This window comes from Perca flavescens, chromosome 1 (genome assembly GCF_004354835.1).
Source record: "Perca flavescens isolate YP-PL-M2 chromosome 1, PFLA_1.0, whole genome shotgun sequence".
Classification (NCBI taxonomy): Eukaryota; Metazoa; Chordata; class Actinopteri; order Perciformes; family Percidae; genus Perca; species Perca flavescens.
In genome coordinates, this window is record NC_041331.1 from 29,554,191 (window position 1) to 29,571,039 (window position 16,849).

Consider the following 16,849-nt stretch of genomic DNA (forward strand, 5'->3'; position numbering starts at 1 on the left):
CCAGAGACAGAGAGCAGAGGTGACACCATTGATGCTCTCCAAAAAGAAGGACTAACTCCTTGAAAAGTCATTCCTTTACTGAGTTTCCAGCAAATTGTGTTAATGAGGCACATTGTCTGTGTGCACAATACAGTTAGCTTCTGATGCTTAGTCCTTCTGAGATTATGCTAAATCAGTTTGTGTTACGCTGGTTACTCCTAACGTGAACTATATGTTTGCAGTTCCTGAATTAAAACTACTTTCGAGACTTGGATAACGCAAGAGCACGGGGACAGCTTCTTCAGGTTAAAACAACACTAGAGAACTTTTCCCGCTTCGGTCCCCCTACAGGTTGGAAGCGGAATTGTCCATTACATTACATTATGCAAGTTTGCCAGATCGGGCAGCAGATCTGTAGTTTGAATGAACTGGACAATGTAATGTAATGGACAATTCCGCTTCCAACCTGTAGGGGGACCGAAGCGGGAAAGGTTCTCTAGTTTTGCTTTAACTGAAGGTCTAGTTTAATATTCATCTCAACCGTAGGACAACTGAACACCAACAACAAACGTGACCCATCATCACTCCGCTAACCTTTACCATTACTAAACTTACAGGCGAGGTGTACCATGTTACAGTATGTAGTTCCCTACCTAAATTAAGGAACAGAACACAATATATACAGTATATATAGATGTACCATGTTACCATTCATTACATTTTGCAAATTATTTCACTAAACCTGAGAAGGTAATCTACAAAATGAATCTTCACAAAAATACATGTAAATCTCATTTTACCATAAAATAAATTAATTTGGAATTGAGCTTTGTTACTTTTCTTATATTTGATTCAAGGCAATGCTTTTGACACACTTGCTTCTACCTTTGTTGCTTCCCATGTGTCTTGTCTGTTGAATTTTTGTTGATATGTTATTCTGCCCTTGCATTTTTGTATCTTTTGACAGGCAAAGCCACAATTTCACTGAGTTTGCATATATTTACAAAAATTAACAGGTAATGTCAGGTAAAAGCTAGACTGCTTCCAAAACACGCTCTTTCACTTTACTCTATGGCCAGTTTCCCACACATTTCTCAGACCCTCCTTAATCACCACTTGACTTGAGAGTACATTTATTAATATGTGGCTGTCCTGGTATTCCTGAGTATGTCAGTATTGTTATTACTGTACTTTAAAAGTAATTTTAACAAACTAAGTTAACATTAACATATTTCCATCCTCACCAGTCCTGAATCATGTCCCAGTGGGTTGTCCCAGCTTCCTTCCTCCATCATCAGTGACTTCCTGTCAATCAGCTGACTGACGCTGCGGTGCAAGGAATGCTGGGAGTATGCCTGACTGAGGTCTGTTTGGCTGGGGACCCGCAGGACGGACATGGGGCTGAACTGTGAACTGCTGCCGACTATCTTTGTGTCTGTCAGACCCTGAAAACAGATTTGTTTTTAGTCGGCTAGTGATTTCAAAGACCGTATTACAAATCATGTAGCCTATACTTTATATTACTGAAAACTTTCTTTATTTTAATTAAGAAAATCTGTTTTTACCCTACTACTCACTTGACTCTGCAAATATGAAATTCATGTTACTGTAATAAATGGAAACCAATGGCAGCTGGGAAAAACTATGGTGTACTAAAGTAGTAGTGTAGCAGTGTAAGGTAAGGTAATGTTATATTTTTGGCATGGGATAAAACATGCAAAAACATTCTACCCAAGAAGAGTTTCTATAACTTCAAACAAGCAACAAACAAGTTAAAATAAATGAAAATTTAGTTTCAAAGCTCAGATGCAGCCTTTCTGAGATCTAGATATTCCTGTTATATATGAACTAAATATAGAAAACATGGAGGTAAATATATTCTTGATTCTGTTGCCTCCTAACAGTAAAATATGTATTTGAAACGATGAAACAATGTATAACACTTAGATATATTTTAAATATGTATATTAGTTGTTATTGTCATACTTTCAACAACCAACAGGGGCCAGTACTCAGCAACAACTGGCATACACGGTAAAATGACTAACATGTGTTCAAGAGTCAACAAAAACACAGCTGAGACATATGAAAGCAATTTTGCCTGAGCAATACAACAATGTGCAAGATTAACAAAGTACAACATTTTTTATTGGCGGTGAACTAATATGAACTCTGGCTTCATAGTTGCTGCTGTAAACTTTGGATATTTTAGATGATTTTATTTGTTGCATATACAAAGTCAACACTGTATTTAAGGATGAACCGGCAGACTGCACAACATGCCTTACCTTTATAATAATTCATCTGATAATGCACACACAAAGCATGCATACACAAACAAAACAGACATGCGTAGAAAGGCACCCACACAAATTCACAATCCCCTACCTCAGTGTACACAGTGTAGCTTTTAAGTATAACGTTGCTGATCTCAACACAGTCTGCTACAGTGTCAAACTGCAGGGGGACAATAAAATAAACATTTAGGGTTTTGACAGTAAATATAGAATATTGTCTTACTGTAGGACGGCCAGGGAGGAGCACTGAGCTGGAGTGATGTTTAGAGCACAACTCAGGACAGGGCCTCTGAGAGACAGAAACAGAGAGAGAGAGAGAGAGAGAGAGAGAGAGAGAGAGAGAGAGAGAGAGAGAGAGAGAGAGAGACACACACACACACACACACAGACAGACAGATAGATAGATAGCCAGATATGATAGGATGGAGAAAGCAGATATTTAAAAAAAAATTGAACAGAAAAGAGGGACATCTAAATTTAAAAAAAAGTATTAAGTGGGATAAAATGAAATAGAGTAGTAGTAAATAACATTTGACATTTGGGATAGTGTAAGAACACAACTCATAAAAATATATAACATAGGAATGGTCGTTTTTAGACATTTTAAAGCAGAAATGTTACATATTGTACCTTTAAACTTGTTCCCATTTCTAAAATGCTTTTTAAAGGCATGAGAAAACCAGCTGTATAAACATATGTCATAGTTTAATTTATGTAAAATCATCAAACAAATCAAAACTTAAGTTCCAGAGGTTTTTACTGTTGGCATACAAACGTGTAAAGGTTCTGCTAAAACTGAACCAGTTACTCACTGGTATCAGTCACAGAAATTAATTTCCATTCTAAGAACTGCTCTCCATAACAGTTGCTGTTTCAGCCCCCTCTGGTGGAACATAGATTAAGAAACAGCAGCTCTTAAAGAGACACACTTTTCTAAATTGTTCAATCTTTGTCACCTAGTGAGTTTAAGAAATCAAACACAATACTTATGAAACAGTCACCCCCCCCCCCACACACACACACACACACACACACACACTCGCCTTCTGTTTTATCTGCCCTAACATTTCTTCAGCTTTTACCTCTTTGTAAACCTGACTACCTCTCTCTGTCTCTCTTACTGCCTTGTGCCCTTTCAACTATCTTATCATTGTTGTTCAGTGGGTGCCTTGTTTCTCTGCTCCTCTCACCATGAACGTCTCTCCCCCAGACTTCCTGGTCTTCTGAAGCATGACCAGCGGGGGGCGCTCTCTGGCTGATGGATTTTTCCTCAGGGCTCTAGAGGGGAGAAAAATGATTCACACCCTTTTGTTCTTAGTCTTCTTAGTCTGTGTTTTTACATAGATGGTGTTGTGTTTTGTAAATACAAGGAATGCTCAGTTTTATGTATTAGTGCAGTTAAATTGGAGAGTACCTGAGAAGAAGAAATTCTATTACATTCTATTCATGCCTTAAACCTTTTACATGCTGCGTATTACATTAGAATACCTTTGTAGCACAAGGCCCAGCAGTATGGCTAGCAGAAATAGACCCAGCAGGGTTAACAACAAGATGAACCACAGCTCAGAGTACACTGGTGTTACTGACAGGCTGACACTCTCTTTACCACTGTCTTCAGGCTCAAGAGGATCTGCAGAGAGAGAGAGAGAGAGAGAGAGAGAGAGAGAGAGAGAGATTTAAACTATATGTTTCATTCTATGTACTTTTTGTGTATTTCTTCGAATGTTTCACTAAATTGAAGTGAGAAATATTCAGATTCAGGTTTGATTTTACACAAGGACTGATTCCAGGAGAGTGTGTGTGTGTGTGTGCGTGTGTTACCTAGGCCTGTGGCAGGGCTATATCTGATGGTGGGAGTACTGGCACTGCCACTGTTTGTGGTACAAGTCACCTGAAATGACAGCGCTAAGAGCAGAGGGGGAGAGGAAGAGACGGAGCAAAAGATGACATTTGTTAATCCTGTTAAACAAAGTTAGGCTTAGAGGCTTCAGAATCGTAGCAAGTATATTTGGATGTATTCATTCATTTTTGCATTCCTCTATTCAACAGCAGTCTAAGAACACACCATATTTTGTTTGGTGTACACTGCCTGCATAAATGTGTAGTTCTGCTGTATTGTATGTCTGCGTGTGTATTTATCTGTTACCACCTTGTATACATTTGTGAGTGGATATATGTGTGTTTGGTGTGTGTGTGTGTGCTCTCTCACTTTTCTGTGAGGTGCGTGGAATATGGAGATCGCTGTAGAAGCCGGTATAGACCCTTAGCTGGCTCTCTGTCACACTATACTCCTTCAGGTAGCTGTTGAGGGAGAAGGACCCTGTCCAGTTCAGCCAAATAACTGTCAGGTTGCTGCCCACGGAGAAAGGAGACACATACTGGGGGGCTAAAGGGGGGTGGAGAGAGAGAGAGAGAGAGAGAGAGAGAGAGAGAGAGAGAGGGGGGGGACAAGAGAAACTTTGGATGTGTTATTGTTTCTTTAACTGGTTAGCTGGGAGAGTTGAGGGATAGGATACATTTGTTACCTTCGCTGAGTGTGGTAACTGTAGTCCAGTTGGAGGCAGTGCTGCCCATGTTGTTGAAGCAGGCAGCTCTCAGCTGATAGGTGGAGTACGGTTGGAGACCTGCACAGATTAGTTAAGTTGTTTATACACACAAAACATACAACACAGACAACACACTATGTAAGTTCCTTTCCACGGACCTATAATTAGCTGATGAAGGCTTGCAGTCTCTCAGTTTAGCTCAATTATTCTCACCTGCCTCATAGTCATGGTGCTTGCTTAAGTCTTTATGGTGTAATTGGTGGTCATTGTTCCTTTCTTATTCTAGTTTTGGTACTCATGCAAATATAATTTTTACTGTAAAATGTGTCAGGACATCTTAGTGTTATTATACATTTTAAAATATCTTGACTTGACATAACCACGGAGTTACCTGTCACATTGTAGCTGTTTCTTTTACCAAAGAAACAGATTTCTACTGGTCCTTCAACGCAAGGGAGGGGTACAGGCTGGGGGGGCTGTGGGCAAGGGGATCTGAGATGTAGCTCACAGCTGGAAACAGAGAGAAAGATAGTGAGTGAACAAATGAGATTGAGATTATGGTATGTGCATCGGTTCATGCAGTGTGTTTCACTCACTGTGCAAATCTGCGTTGAAAATACACTGAACAATGTGCACTTTTTTTGTTTTCTACTTACCTCTCAATGACTCCATTAGGTACCAGAGGCTCGTCCCACTCCAGCTGAACTGAGCGGGAGGTCAGGATGACGGGGCGAGGAGGAGGCTGGTGGGATGGGGGGGCCGCCAGGGTACGGAGCTCACTCAGTGGACCCTGGCTACAGCACTGTTCAAAACCAGGAAACAATCTCCATGTTGACATATTGTGTATATAGTTTGTCTTTATAAATTCTGCCAGGGTACTGTACTTCAGAAATACTCAGTGGTGGAACAAGTGCCTCCGTGCAAGTATTTTACAGTAAGAATATGATGATTATCTAAGGCAAGCAGTTACATTGTGGTAAATATTACATCACATGCATATTACTTAAGTGGAAGTAAGCCTAATTGCCCCGCGAAACAATATGCCAAATTAGTGATGCTATCCAAACTGGAGACTATCTTTCATTACAAGAAATATTTCAAAGCAAATCTAAATGGATTATCATCTATTCACTGTATCTATAAATCTGTCAAATCTCTCAATGTACTACTTCTTGGAACCAGAAGGCCAGATAACCAGAATCTGTGATCTCACTTTCATGACAAAGTTTATTACCTGATAGCAGGTGCAGGCCTCCACTCCTACCCAGTACTGGGTGTAAGGACGTAAACCATGGAGTGTCTGCTGATGGGAAGTACTCTCTGAAAGCTACAGGAAGGGAAAGTGTGAGGGTGAGACATGTTTAAGTTTTGGGTGGTCATATAATTGAGAAGCAATTATTTGATGTGTCAGGAGGAAGAATAAAAAATAGGAGAGAGAGGAACAGGAGGGAATGAGAGTGAATGATCACAGAAAAAGGGGGTTGTAGTTTTAGAAAAAGGAGGAAGACAGCAAAGAAATCCATTCGAGAAACTCAGAACAAGTTATTATTATATTATAATATAATAATAATAATATAATATAATAATAACTTATAATATTATTATATTATAAGTTATATAAAGTGTATTGTTAAATGCAGTATTATGTGCCTTACCAGAGTGTGGTTGTTGTGGTTCACTGAGAACACTCTGTAAAGGCTAACAATCCCATTGGGTCGGGCTGGAGGATGGATGTCCACCACTGCTGAGGTTGCCGAAACACGCAGGAAAATAGGTGTGCCTACACCCTCAGGTGGGGCAGGCCCTGTTCTCCCATTGGCCCACGGACTGGCAGAACGACCGGCTGAATTCACTGCCCACACCTGTCGGTCAAAACCACATATTAGTTAATAATATGATGTAATTCATATACTGTATATAACTGATGGTGAATAATGAAGAGCACATCTGAGACAAAGTGAGAGCCAGGCATAAACTTTGTTCTGCCGTCATTAGGATTTTAGATGCATTTTATTAACTCTTAATGGTGAAAGCTTCTCTTAATTACCTAGTATCCACCAGACCACCGAAAAGGATATAAGTCAATTCACTGGATCATCCATCAATACAGTGAGAGCAAAACCTTTTCAACATGCAACCCAACACTAACATATCTGCATGACAATTACTTTTCACCTTCATCAAGGAGTTATTCACACACACACACACACACACACACACACACACACACACACACACACACACACAGTAATCTTATATGTGTGCTTGTGTTGGGTATAATTAGAGGGTGTACACAGCACAGGGTCAGGCAGGGTGGAGATTTGCATATGTAAGTCATCTGTAGCCTGTCAGAAGTAGCACAGGAGGCAGATGGATGGGTCTGAGCTTTACTGTTGAAAGTGTGTGTTTGTGTGTGTGTGTGTGTTGTTTGTAGCTGTGATGGCGGGTTTTGTGCATGTATGCTTGTGCATGCAAGTGTGTTAAGAGTTGAATTAACCTCAATAATAGTCAATTAGGCTGTGATCAATCAGACTGATTGATCTAAGTGACAGCACAGATGGACTGAGATGGGAGAGGGGGAAAGAAGAATGGAAGATGGAGAGACTGTGAATGGGGAGGATGAGGAGGATAGAAAGAAGGGTGGACAATGGGGCTCCAAATGTATCTGCTAGTATAGTTTAGTTCTGCAGATAAGATTGTTGTTTTTCATCAGTATTTGTAGCAGTTGCATCAAATGTATCCAGATATGAGTAACTGAATGCAACCTTTAACGTCACTTATTAAAATCACTTTACACAAAAACAACATTTTAGTGTCTAATCCATTAAACTCAAAGAGGGACGGACACATCTGCCCTTGAACGCTTATTTGGGGTATTGTGTATTAATATTTGTGTAACTTGACTAGTTTCCTCTCAGAGAAAAGGAAAAGGTCACAGAGAAGCGTGCAGTTAATGGCTGTGAGAGATGCTCTTTATAGTGTTTGTGTATGTGTGTACAGTAGGTATGAGACATTAAAGTGCTTCTGAACTTCTGAAGAATACTGAATCTAAGAAAAGATACAACATGGCAGGTTAAATAGCCCGAGGAAAAAGTGAAAGGTGAAAGAAAAAGTTTTCTACTGTAGTTACTGCACAAGAAATGTGACTTGACTTGTTGCTTAAAATAGTTTCAATTAAATTAGCTCCTGCCATCACATAAATTTATAACTGCAGCAATAAAATGTTTCTACCCAGCAACAACCATGTTCTTCCCCTAGTAGCAACACAGTTAAAGCCACATAGACAGAACAGAGCGAGAATCTTCAAAACTAAAGTCAGTCCAGATCACCTTGCCCTTGTTCCATTGCTAAAAGGTAGAACTCATCTCTCGGTCCTTATATCATCTACAGACTTTTTACTGCTTTCTCTCGTCTCTTGTCCTCTCTTCTCCTATTGGGCCGTGATTTGGCTTATTAGACACAAAATAAAAATATACCCTGTTAGCTGCCATGGCAGCAAATGAGCCACCATGGCAACAAACGACTTCAGGAAGCTACGAGCCAGTGTTTGAGCGTTGTTATTGGACGGCTGGACTGCAGACTCGATCTGAGTGCTCTGATAGGCCAACAGAGCTACTTGGCGGGTGCATCTACTTGGGGTGAAGGGGCTAAGTTGTGTGAAAGTGGGCAGTAATTAAAACCAAGCATAAAGCTGTCAATAGGAGCTTATGACCCAGTGTAATTAGCCTAATATGATTTCTCTCTCTGCACTGTGGTGTGCTAAACTGAACTGACTTATCGTCCTTGTGTACGCCTGAAACACAGAGAGAAAGGATGAGAGCCAGATAAGTACATAGACAGATTAACAGCTAAATAAAAACACAGCCAGGCAGATGCACAAAAAGACAGACAGGTGGGTAGGTAAAAGGACCAACAGGATCGACAGGCAGACACTGAGAAAAATATAAGTTATTGCTTGAAAAATAGAGAAAATTCATGATTGATAACTTTATATGAATATCCAAAAATGTTTCTTCGCTTCTCCGTCTCCGACACACACACACACACACACACACACACACACACACACACACACACACACACTCACTCACAGATGTTTACATTTACAGTTTGCAAACACACTACTGTGTACACGTGTTTATGGACAACACACATACCACCCACCTTGTCCGCGCACCACAATCCCCCACTGACAAATCCTCAGGGGACGTGTAGCGGTCACCATTAAAAGGTCTTTCCAATACAAGCTCTGTTACCAAGGGGCCTAAGAGTTAATTCGATTGGCTGGCTGGTAATCAGGAAGTGGGGTGCTCTGAGGGCCCAGTGATTAATGGCTCTATTGCCCGCCCGTCATCTCCCAAAGCTCCTCCCTCCCTCCCTCCTCCTGTCATAAATTAGGACCCTCGTAAATAAAGACGGCACCACAATCAGGCAAACTCAATCAATTACACAGGTTCTCTGGCCTCAGCTCGTATGTCTGACAGGCAGGAATGCTAATGTTATTGTTGCTTCCAAAGGGCTAGCCTGTCAATTAGCGTACCAATGCAGAGCACAACATCATGAATATGTACGCCACCATTTAACACCTGTCTGATTACTGTGCTTGAGTGTGTATGTCTGTGTATGTTGGTGTGTATGGATAGACTATATCAGTTAAGATGTGTGCGTGTGACTGGACTTTTGGAAAACATTTCATTGGGAAAACATGGGCTACATTTTCATCAGATCTCAACTTCAAATGAGTTTCACAGATCACAATAAAACAATTAACGTTGTTTTTACATTCACTGCAGAGGACAATAAGTTATCATATTTATGTATATGCACAACCCATTCACACATTTTGATTGATTCTTTCTAATACAAATAGGAACAACAACTAAAACCTTTAAGGATGTATTATAAAATCCAGGTCAAAGTCCAGTGCTACTCTGTTTTAGTGACTACAGAAGGATTGGTTTCCATTTCCTCTCAGATCTGGATACATATTGGTTTAGTCAAGTGAAGTTTACCAGGACTAAACATTATTATATTAGTATTTGCTGCAATTCTGCTTTTTTAAGCAAACACACACACACATATAAATGCACAGAGCATTGTACCTGGTACTGGTATACAGTATACGGCTGGAGTGCTTCATCTTTGCAAGTAGTAGAGATATTCCTGTAGACAAGTGTTGCATCAGTGGTATGGTCCAGTCTGCGGTACACCTCGTAATGAAGGACTCTACCATTTGGCTGAGCTGGAGGGGACCAGGTGAGAAGAAAGGTGGTCTGTAGGCCTGTGTGTGTGTTGGGCTGGAGGTCTAACAGTGGCAGTGTTTGTCCAGCAGGGGGAGCCTGCTGCGTGAGTGCAGATGACCAGTCACTGGAGGAGCAGCCCAGCGCTGTGCAAGCCTCCACCCTCACTTCATACCTACACACAAATCAAGGCAGGCACATGTTTTAAATGCAATAGTTAGTGATATCTGTGTATTGTGTAAGAGACAATTGTGAAACATAAACACATGGAACTTAAATACTTAAAAATACTAAACATTGTTGACAACAATAGACCATGATACCAGACTTAAATTTGGAAAACAAAATCTGGAAAACATTTACTGACAATCAGCCTTACAAATCACAACCTTACAAATTACACCCTTACAAATCAGCAAACTACTTGGAGAGTTTAGATGATGTGACTTGTTGTTGAAACTCACAAACAGTCTTTAAATTAGGGGCTATATATACAAAACAATGCATTATTAAGCAACTGCATGTTGCACCTATTTCTTGTGTCAGATGTATTCAGAAATTGATTTTAGTGGGCAGTAAAAGAGCTGAACATGTTTTTCCCAATTTCAAACCATCAAAGACAGAATTACAGCACAGCAAGTGGAATAGTCGTCCAATCAAAAATCAGGTAATTAACAACAAGTTTAAAATGATGTTGATCTCAACCAAATGTCAATTGAGCCTTAGCAGACTACAACAAGACAACCAACATTACGAGGTAACTAATTTGGATGCATTGTTGTTTTTTTGGAGAAAAAAAAAAGGAGGCGATAGAGAGGAGGGAGAGAAAAAGAAAGAGAAGATGAAGATGACTTGAATGGATAGAGGTCATCAGAGAGGGGGAGCGATCTTTAGATGATAAGGCTGATGAGCTTTTATTATCTGAATTTTATCACCACATACACACATTCACACGTATACAACCACACATTCAAGCACACTGGTACACACAGGAATAGACACAGGTCTACACTTCTGTCTTCTTTTACTGAGAGAGTCTGGTGGATGCATGGCCACTGCTTCAAGGTTGTTTACCTTTTCTTTATTTCTCTCTGTCTCTCTCTGTTCCTTGCTTTGAATCTATTTTGAAAGATGCAAAAAAAACTAAATTTTTAAGAAAATTGAGGTTTTTAATTGACTGAAATGAGAATGAAGTGAACCTTGCTCTGGTATTAACTGTACATTAGTCCCTGGGTTGTGGTGCTTTGTAAAGAGTCTACCAGAGCGTTTTCTTTTGTTACCAAGAGATGGCACTCTGTTCCCTTCTTGTCTGGTATTTCTCCCCATATTTATAGTATTTATTACACATGGAAATAGGAAACTGTTGTTTCTTTGACTGTTTTAGGCAATGCAGTTTAATGAAAATATAAACACAAAAACTCTACACATTCTTCCTCCTACTTATACGTGTACCATACAGTACATCCATCAACTGCTGGATTAAAACCTAAAATGTAACTGTGGTGGAGATGTGCTTTGACTGACCTGTGGTAAGGAGCCAGCCCATGCAGGGTGGTGTGTCGGACAGAGAAGTCACTGTCCTCTGGAGTGAACACAGTGCTGGTGATGCTGAGCTGGACTGGATCTCTTTGATACACAGTGTAACTCACAATGTCTCCATTAGGACGGGCTGGAGTATTCCACTCTACTCTCAACTGGAAAGACAAACAACATACAGCACAACAACTTTTTAAAAACAAATTTAAAGACAGTAGGAAGATAAACCTCAGCATTAGGCCGGTTACACACTGGATTAGTTGCGTGAGCGTATCAGCTGCGTGGCGTGTCCGTTTATATTTCGGCTCCCATGTTAACATTTTAGAGCTTACACACTGCCTGCGTGACACGCACGTCTCAGGTAAAAACGCTAGAACCAAAATAGAACCGACGCCTATTTTTCAAGCGTGTTGGAAGCGTTTCCAGGCAAAATAGAAGATGAAAAAGATGTTTATATGTCGTTTAGACACAAATACATATTAATAAATTACATGTTGATGTTTGAAAGGCTCTGCCGACGTTGTCTTTGTTGTAATCAAATCAGTATATATTTATGTTTAACATGGTATTTCATTTTATCAATGGGAAACAGACAAGGCTAGCAGCAGCAGCGCCGCGTCAGACACGTTTCTGGTGTGTAAAGACATAGAAAAATCCACGCAGCTGACACGCAACAGAAACGCCACGCTCACGCCACGCAGCCAGTGTGTAACTGGCCTTAGTGATGTCATGATTCAGCTGTTACTTATATGGACTGAATAGATGAATGGCTCACCTGATTTGGTCCTAGAGGCGTCAGTGTGGGAAGACCGACACCGGAAGGAGCTGACGGGTGAGTCTTTGCTGTGGCTGCCACGCTGCTCACTGCCCCTTTGCTGTTGTTGGCCCTGACAATGTAGCTGTATTCCACACTTGGCACAAGTGTGAAGTCATGGTAATGGGTCTCAGTGCCGACATAGATAACTTTGCCATCTCTGCGGAGCTCATATCCTGTGATAATGCCATTAGGGTGCTCTGGTGGTCTCCAGGTTACCTCCACTGACTCTGGGCCAGTTACCTTCAAAGGAAAGGTCAAAGGTCACATCACCAAATAATAATATCATCAATAATAATATTAATAATATCATATGTAAAAATTGAAATAAATCATTTTTCGACTGATTATTGAATAATCAGTGTTGAGGAGGTTTTGCGAATTTGTGCAAGAAGCTAAGTTCTATTGAACAGAAATTCTCTTGGCTGAAATATTTTCAATGGGTGAAATGTCAAAGCATGTCCAATTTCCTTTGAATCCTTCTGGAGTGAAATCTACAGATGTACAGTAGGTACTGCACACCAGGTAACAGAGGTTTCACTGGAAGTCTAAAAAATAAACAAACACACCTTAAGAGTTGGGGCAGGCAGGCCAGTGGGAGGAGCCTCCCCAGTCATAATGGATATTGTGGAGCTGGTGGTGCACCCACCGCGGGTACAAGCTAAAAGGACCAGTTGATACGACATGTGTGGCAGCAGATCTGACAACACTGTATTTAGGTCTCTCCCCCGATATCTTTCTTCGTTGTTTAGTTTCAGCACATATTCAGTCACCTCTCCGTTCTGTGTCGGTGGTTTACTCCAGGAAATGTTTATACTATTGGATGCGATGCTTTCCGCTGTGGGAGCTTCCACTGTGGCAGGTGGAGCCTCCAGAGTTGTGATGTTTGTATGTGGGCTGGTGATGCATCCTTCAGATGTGCAAGCTATGATTGAGTAGCTGTAGAAAAGAATATAATAGAATGAAAGTTCATCTCCATCAAAAAATATTAATATGTTTGTGGTTATCTGGAATCCCCAAAAGGAAGAACTTAGGTTAGTTCATTTGAGACAACACAATGGTATGAGGAAAGACAAGCAATACCTATATGTTGAAAACGGTAGGAGGTCGTTGTCGGTGTAGTTGAGGACAGTAGGGTCAAAACTAAATGAGAAACTGACATTGTTTCTCAGTATCCTGTAGGACTGAAGTATCCCATTGGGCTCCAAAGGAGGAGTCCAGGACACCAACACCTCACCGGGCTGGCCTTGGAGGTGACTCACTGTTGGGGGAGCTAGACCACGAGGAGGGGCCTGTCTGGTTGTCACAGTTACCCAGGGGCTGTGGGTGTGTCCAGCGGGGTTGTGAGTCCGGACACTGAACTCGTACTGTGTCCAGGGACGCAGACCAGTCACTCTATATGAGACGGTGTCAGCAGGTTGTGGGGATGATTCTCTAAACAGTACCTGTTGGATGAGTTAAGGTTGGTGACTTGTACGGTGTATGGATATTGGTGATACCTGGGTATTATATCAGGCTAACTAGCAAATGGTCAGATTTACTTCAAAATAACTGCCAGAGATGTGTCTTTAGTTTCACCAACCTTTCCCCTTTCAATATCGTCTCCATTACTTCTTTCCCTCTCCACTTCCTCCAGACTCCTTCCAAGTAAGAAATACTCTCCAATTGGCCCGTTGGGCTGGGAGGGAGGGCCCCAAGTAAGGGACACATGGTCTGGGCCAACGAAGAGAGGCCTGGGAGGGGGCTGGGAAGCCGGTGGAGCTGCTGCTGTGGTGACATGCTGAGGCAGGGTGCGTGTGCAGCCTGCTAAGGTGCAAGCTTCAAGGGTCAAAGTATACATGGTCCATGGCTCCAAACGACGAAACAGGAAGTTGCGTGACAGTCCGCTGAATTCCAGGTTTCCCTCACTGTACAAGTTGTACATCTAGAAAGGAAGAGACAGAAAGCAGGCAAAAGGAAAGAAAAGTATGCAGTGCAGTGGGAGAGGAGGAGAGGAAGAGAAGACATATTTTAGTTGGGATAAATTAGGACAGAGGAGGGATGAGACCTCAAAAAAGTAGAGAAATAATTTCATACTGTAAGCATGTAGTAATTGTGAAGGCGTAGGCCTATTGCTGCGCATTTAGTGTGTATCAGAATATATGTAAAGTTTGTCCATGTATATGTGAATATACAATATTACATGGGTAAATTCTGTGTCATATAAGATGGTAACTTATAAGTGTAGCTGTGGGTTTTCGTATGTGTATGTGTATCTATATATGCTGTAATATTGGTATCCATCTGATGTTTCTACTGTGTCTTCTACTATGTGAGACTGATTATATCTGAGGAGCACCATGCCCCGCGTCGTGTGGTGTGTATTGAATGTACCGTGATGATTCCATTTGGAGCACTTGGCTGATCCCAGCTAAGCAGTAATGCCCTGCCTTGCTCTCTCTGCTCCACTGTGAAGTTAGCCAGGCCAGCCGGAGAAGCCTCCAGGGTCCTAATGGCTACCCATGGACTTGACACACTACCTGAAGGGTTGCAAAACATATATGCTCAATGGAGTGGCTCAAGGCTTGGTGCTGATATTATTTATTCCTAATAAAAGATGATATTTTAAATGAGGTACTGATGATAATCAACCTACCAGCCTCGTTCACTGCTTCCATTTGTACACTATACTGACTGTATGGTTCAAGACCATAGACTGTTGCTTCTAGGACTGAACCCTGAGAGAGAAAGAGAGACCAAGGTATGATATATAGATAGATTGAATGAGTGTGAGTGCAGAAAAAAGGAAAGGAGAAAGTAGGCGAAAGGGATAAGAGGGAGGTAGTTGTAGAGAGAAGGATATATGGGAGAGAAAACAGGAAAAACAAAGGAATGATTGGGCAAGAGTTAAAAGGAGAAAGAAAAAAGAGCAAAGATGGAAAGGGAAACAGTAAAGTGACAAGCATGCCATAGCAAGAGAAGAGAGTGAGTTAGTTACACAAACAAATCCTGCATGAATAAAAACCAGTACATTACTCATTAAAAAGGAACACTAAAACAATGGCGAGCTAAGATGACATGACATGGGATTTGTGATATCAACATTTCAACATACAGGCTCTGCCATGGTAAAGTAAGTAGACACCAGAGAAGTGGCAGAGACAGACAGAGTGAGACTGGCAGCCACACGACCGTCCCTTATGGGTGAATTCAAAGCGTCCAGATTGAGTGTTTATGTCACACATGCACCATTTCATAACACACACAAACACACACAGGCAGAGTGAGTCTGCCAGTAGCTTTAGGCAGTGGGACCCAGCCCAACACCCTGGCAAACACAGGGCAGTTTGTATTTGTGTGTGTGTGATACAGTGGGAACACCATTTACTAATTGATAAGAGACACACTGTTGTTTCAAAAGGCCCTGGCGTGCGATGACATGGTAGTCAGGGAGCACTAGGCTCCAGGACTGTCTGTTTGTTTGTTTGTTTATGACTGTGAGCTTTAAAGCAGCTATAAGAGTGATGTTTCTCTCTGTGTGTGTGTGTGAACATATTTTTGTAATTGTACAACATAGGAGGCTATATTTCTTCATGTGTTGAGTCTGAAGTTTTTTTTTTTTTTAATGTTCTGTTCAGGATTGTATGCCTTCACATATGCAAGCATATGTAAAGAGATTAACTGGTAACCCACTTCAATGCAGCAGCAAGAGGATAAAAAAAGCTTCAATTCAAACTGAATCAAATGAAAACCCTGACAAATCAATGTAGCGTGGCACCAAGGATGAACTGTCTGAACAACAACCAGAATGCATGTATTCACTGTTTTCATGTCTGGGAGCCAACGTGTTTTTCATCCACAGTAAAATAGGATTAATAAGCCCCTAGACACCTAGACACAAGCTAAATCCTCCTGCAAATCACAGCACTTCTCAGTGGAGAGAGAGAGGGAGTGGTGCAAAGAGAGAAAGACACAGGGGTGGAGAGAGATAGACAGAGGAAGGGGTGGAGGGAGTGAGAAATAATGTCCGGAAGAAAAAAAGAGATCGGAATTAAATGAAGTATAAGTAAGTAAAGCAATGTAGGACAGAGAATTAGAAAAGAGGAAAATAAAAGAGAAAGAGGTGAATAAGTTAATAACTACTGTAGGAAATAAAAGAAAGACAAAAAGACGGGGGAATGTGAGAAAGAGTAGCAGCAAAGAAAGGCAGAGAGAGATAGAGTGAATGGGAAAAAAAGATGGAAGAAAAGCTAAAGTGGGAGAAAAAAGAAGATAGATGTGGCAAAAGGGAGAGACAGATTAAGTGAGCGAGAATGAGAGATCTCTCTACCTTAAAAGCCAGTGAAATATGTGAGGCATGTGGCCTATAAAGCGGTTAACATATGCACATTGTCAATAGCAGCATCTGGCGCTGGCAGCTTTTATAGGAGCATGGAGACTCTGCTACATGCCTCTAGA

The 16,849-nt window shown here is 41.1% G+C and overlaps 1 protein-coding gene across 1 annotated transcript in view; it reads right to left on the reverse strand.

The window, feature by feature from the left end:
* Positions 1-16,849, reverse strand: part of ush2a (Usher syndrome 2A (autosomal recessive, mild)) — a 232,565-nt gene that overhangs the window by 1,476 nt on the left and 214,240 nt on the right. The window contains exons 75-93 of the mRNA XM_028606322.1: positions 15,048-15,129; positions 14,786-14,931; positions 13,995-14,336; positions 13,496-13,857; positions 12,982-13,351; positions 12,374-12,655; positions 11,587-11,756; positions 9,925-10,237; positions 6,478-6,684; positions 6,057-6,149; positions 5,479-5,624; positions 5,214-5,332; positions 4,802-4,900; positions 4,486-4,662; positions 4,098-4,181; positions 3,765-3,906; positions 3,467-3,554; positions 2,500-2,565; positions 1,224-1,424 (exon numbers count right to left, since the gene is read on the reverse strand). Coding sequence (XP_028462123.1) covers positions 1,224-1,424; positions 2,500-2,565; positions 3,467-3,554; positions 3,765-3,906; positions 4,098-4,181; positions 4,486-4,662; positions 4,802-4,900; positions 5,214-5,332; positions 5,479-5,624; positions 6,057-6,149; positions 6,478-6,684; positions 9,925-10,237; positions 11,587-11,756; positions 12,374-12,655; positions 12,982-13,351; positions 13,496-13,857; positions 13,995-14,336; positions 14,786-14,931; positions 15,048-15,129 — 3,489 coding nt within the window. The remainder of the gene's footprint in view (positions 1-1,223; positions 1,425-2,499; positions 2,566-3,466; positions 3,555-3,764; positions 3,907-4,097; positions 4,182-4,485; positions 4,663-4,801; positions 4,901-5,213; positions 5,333-5,478; positions 5,625-6,056; positions 6,150-6,477; positions 6,685-9,924; positions 10,238-11,586; positions 11,757-12,373; positions 12,656-12,981; positions 13,352-13,495; positions 13,858-13,994; positions 14,337-14,785; positions 14,932-15,047; positions 15,130-16,849) is intronic.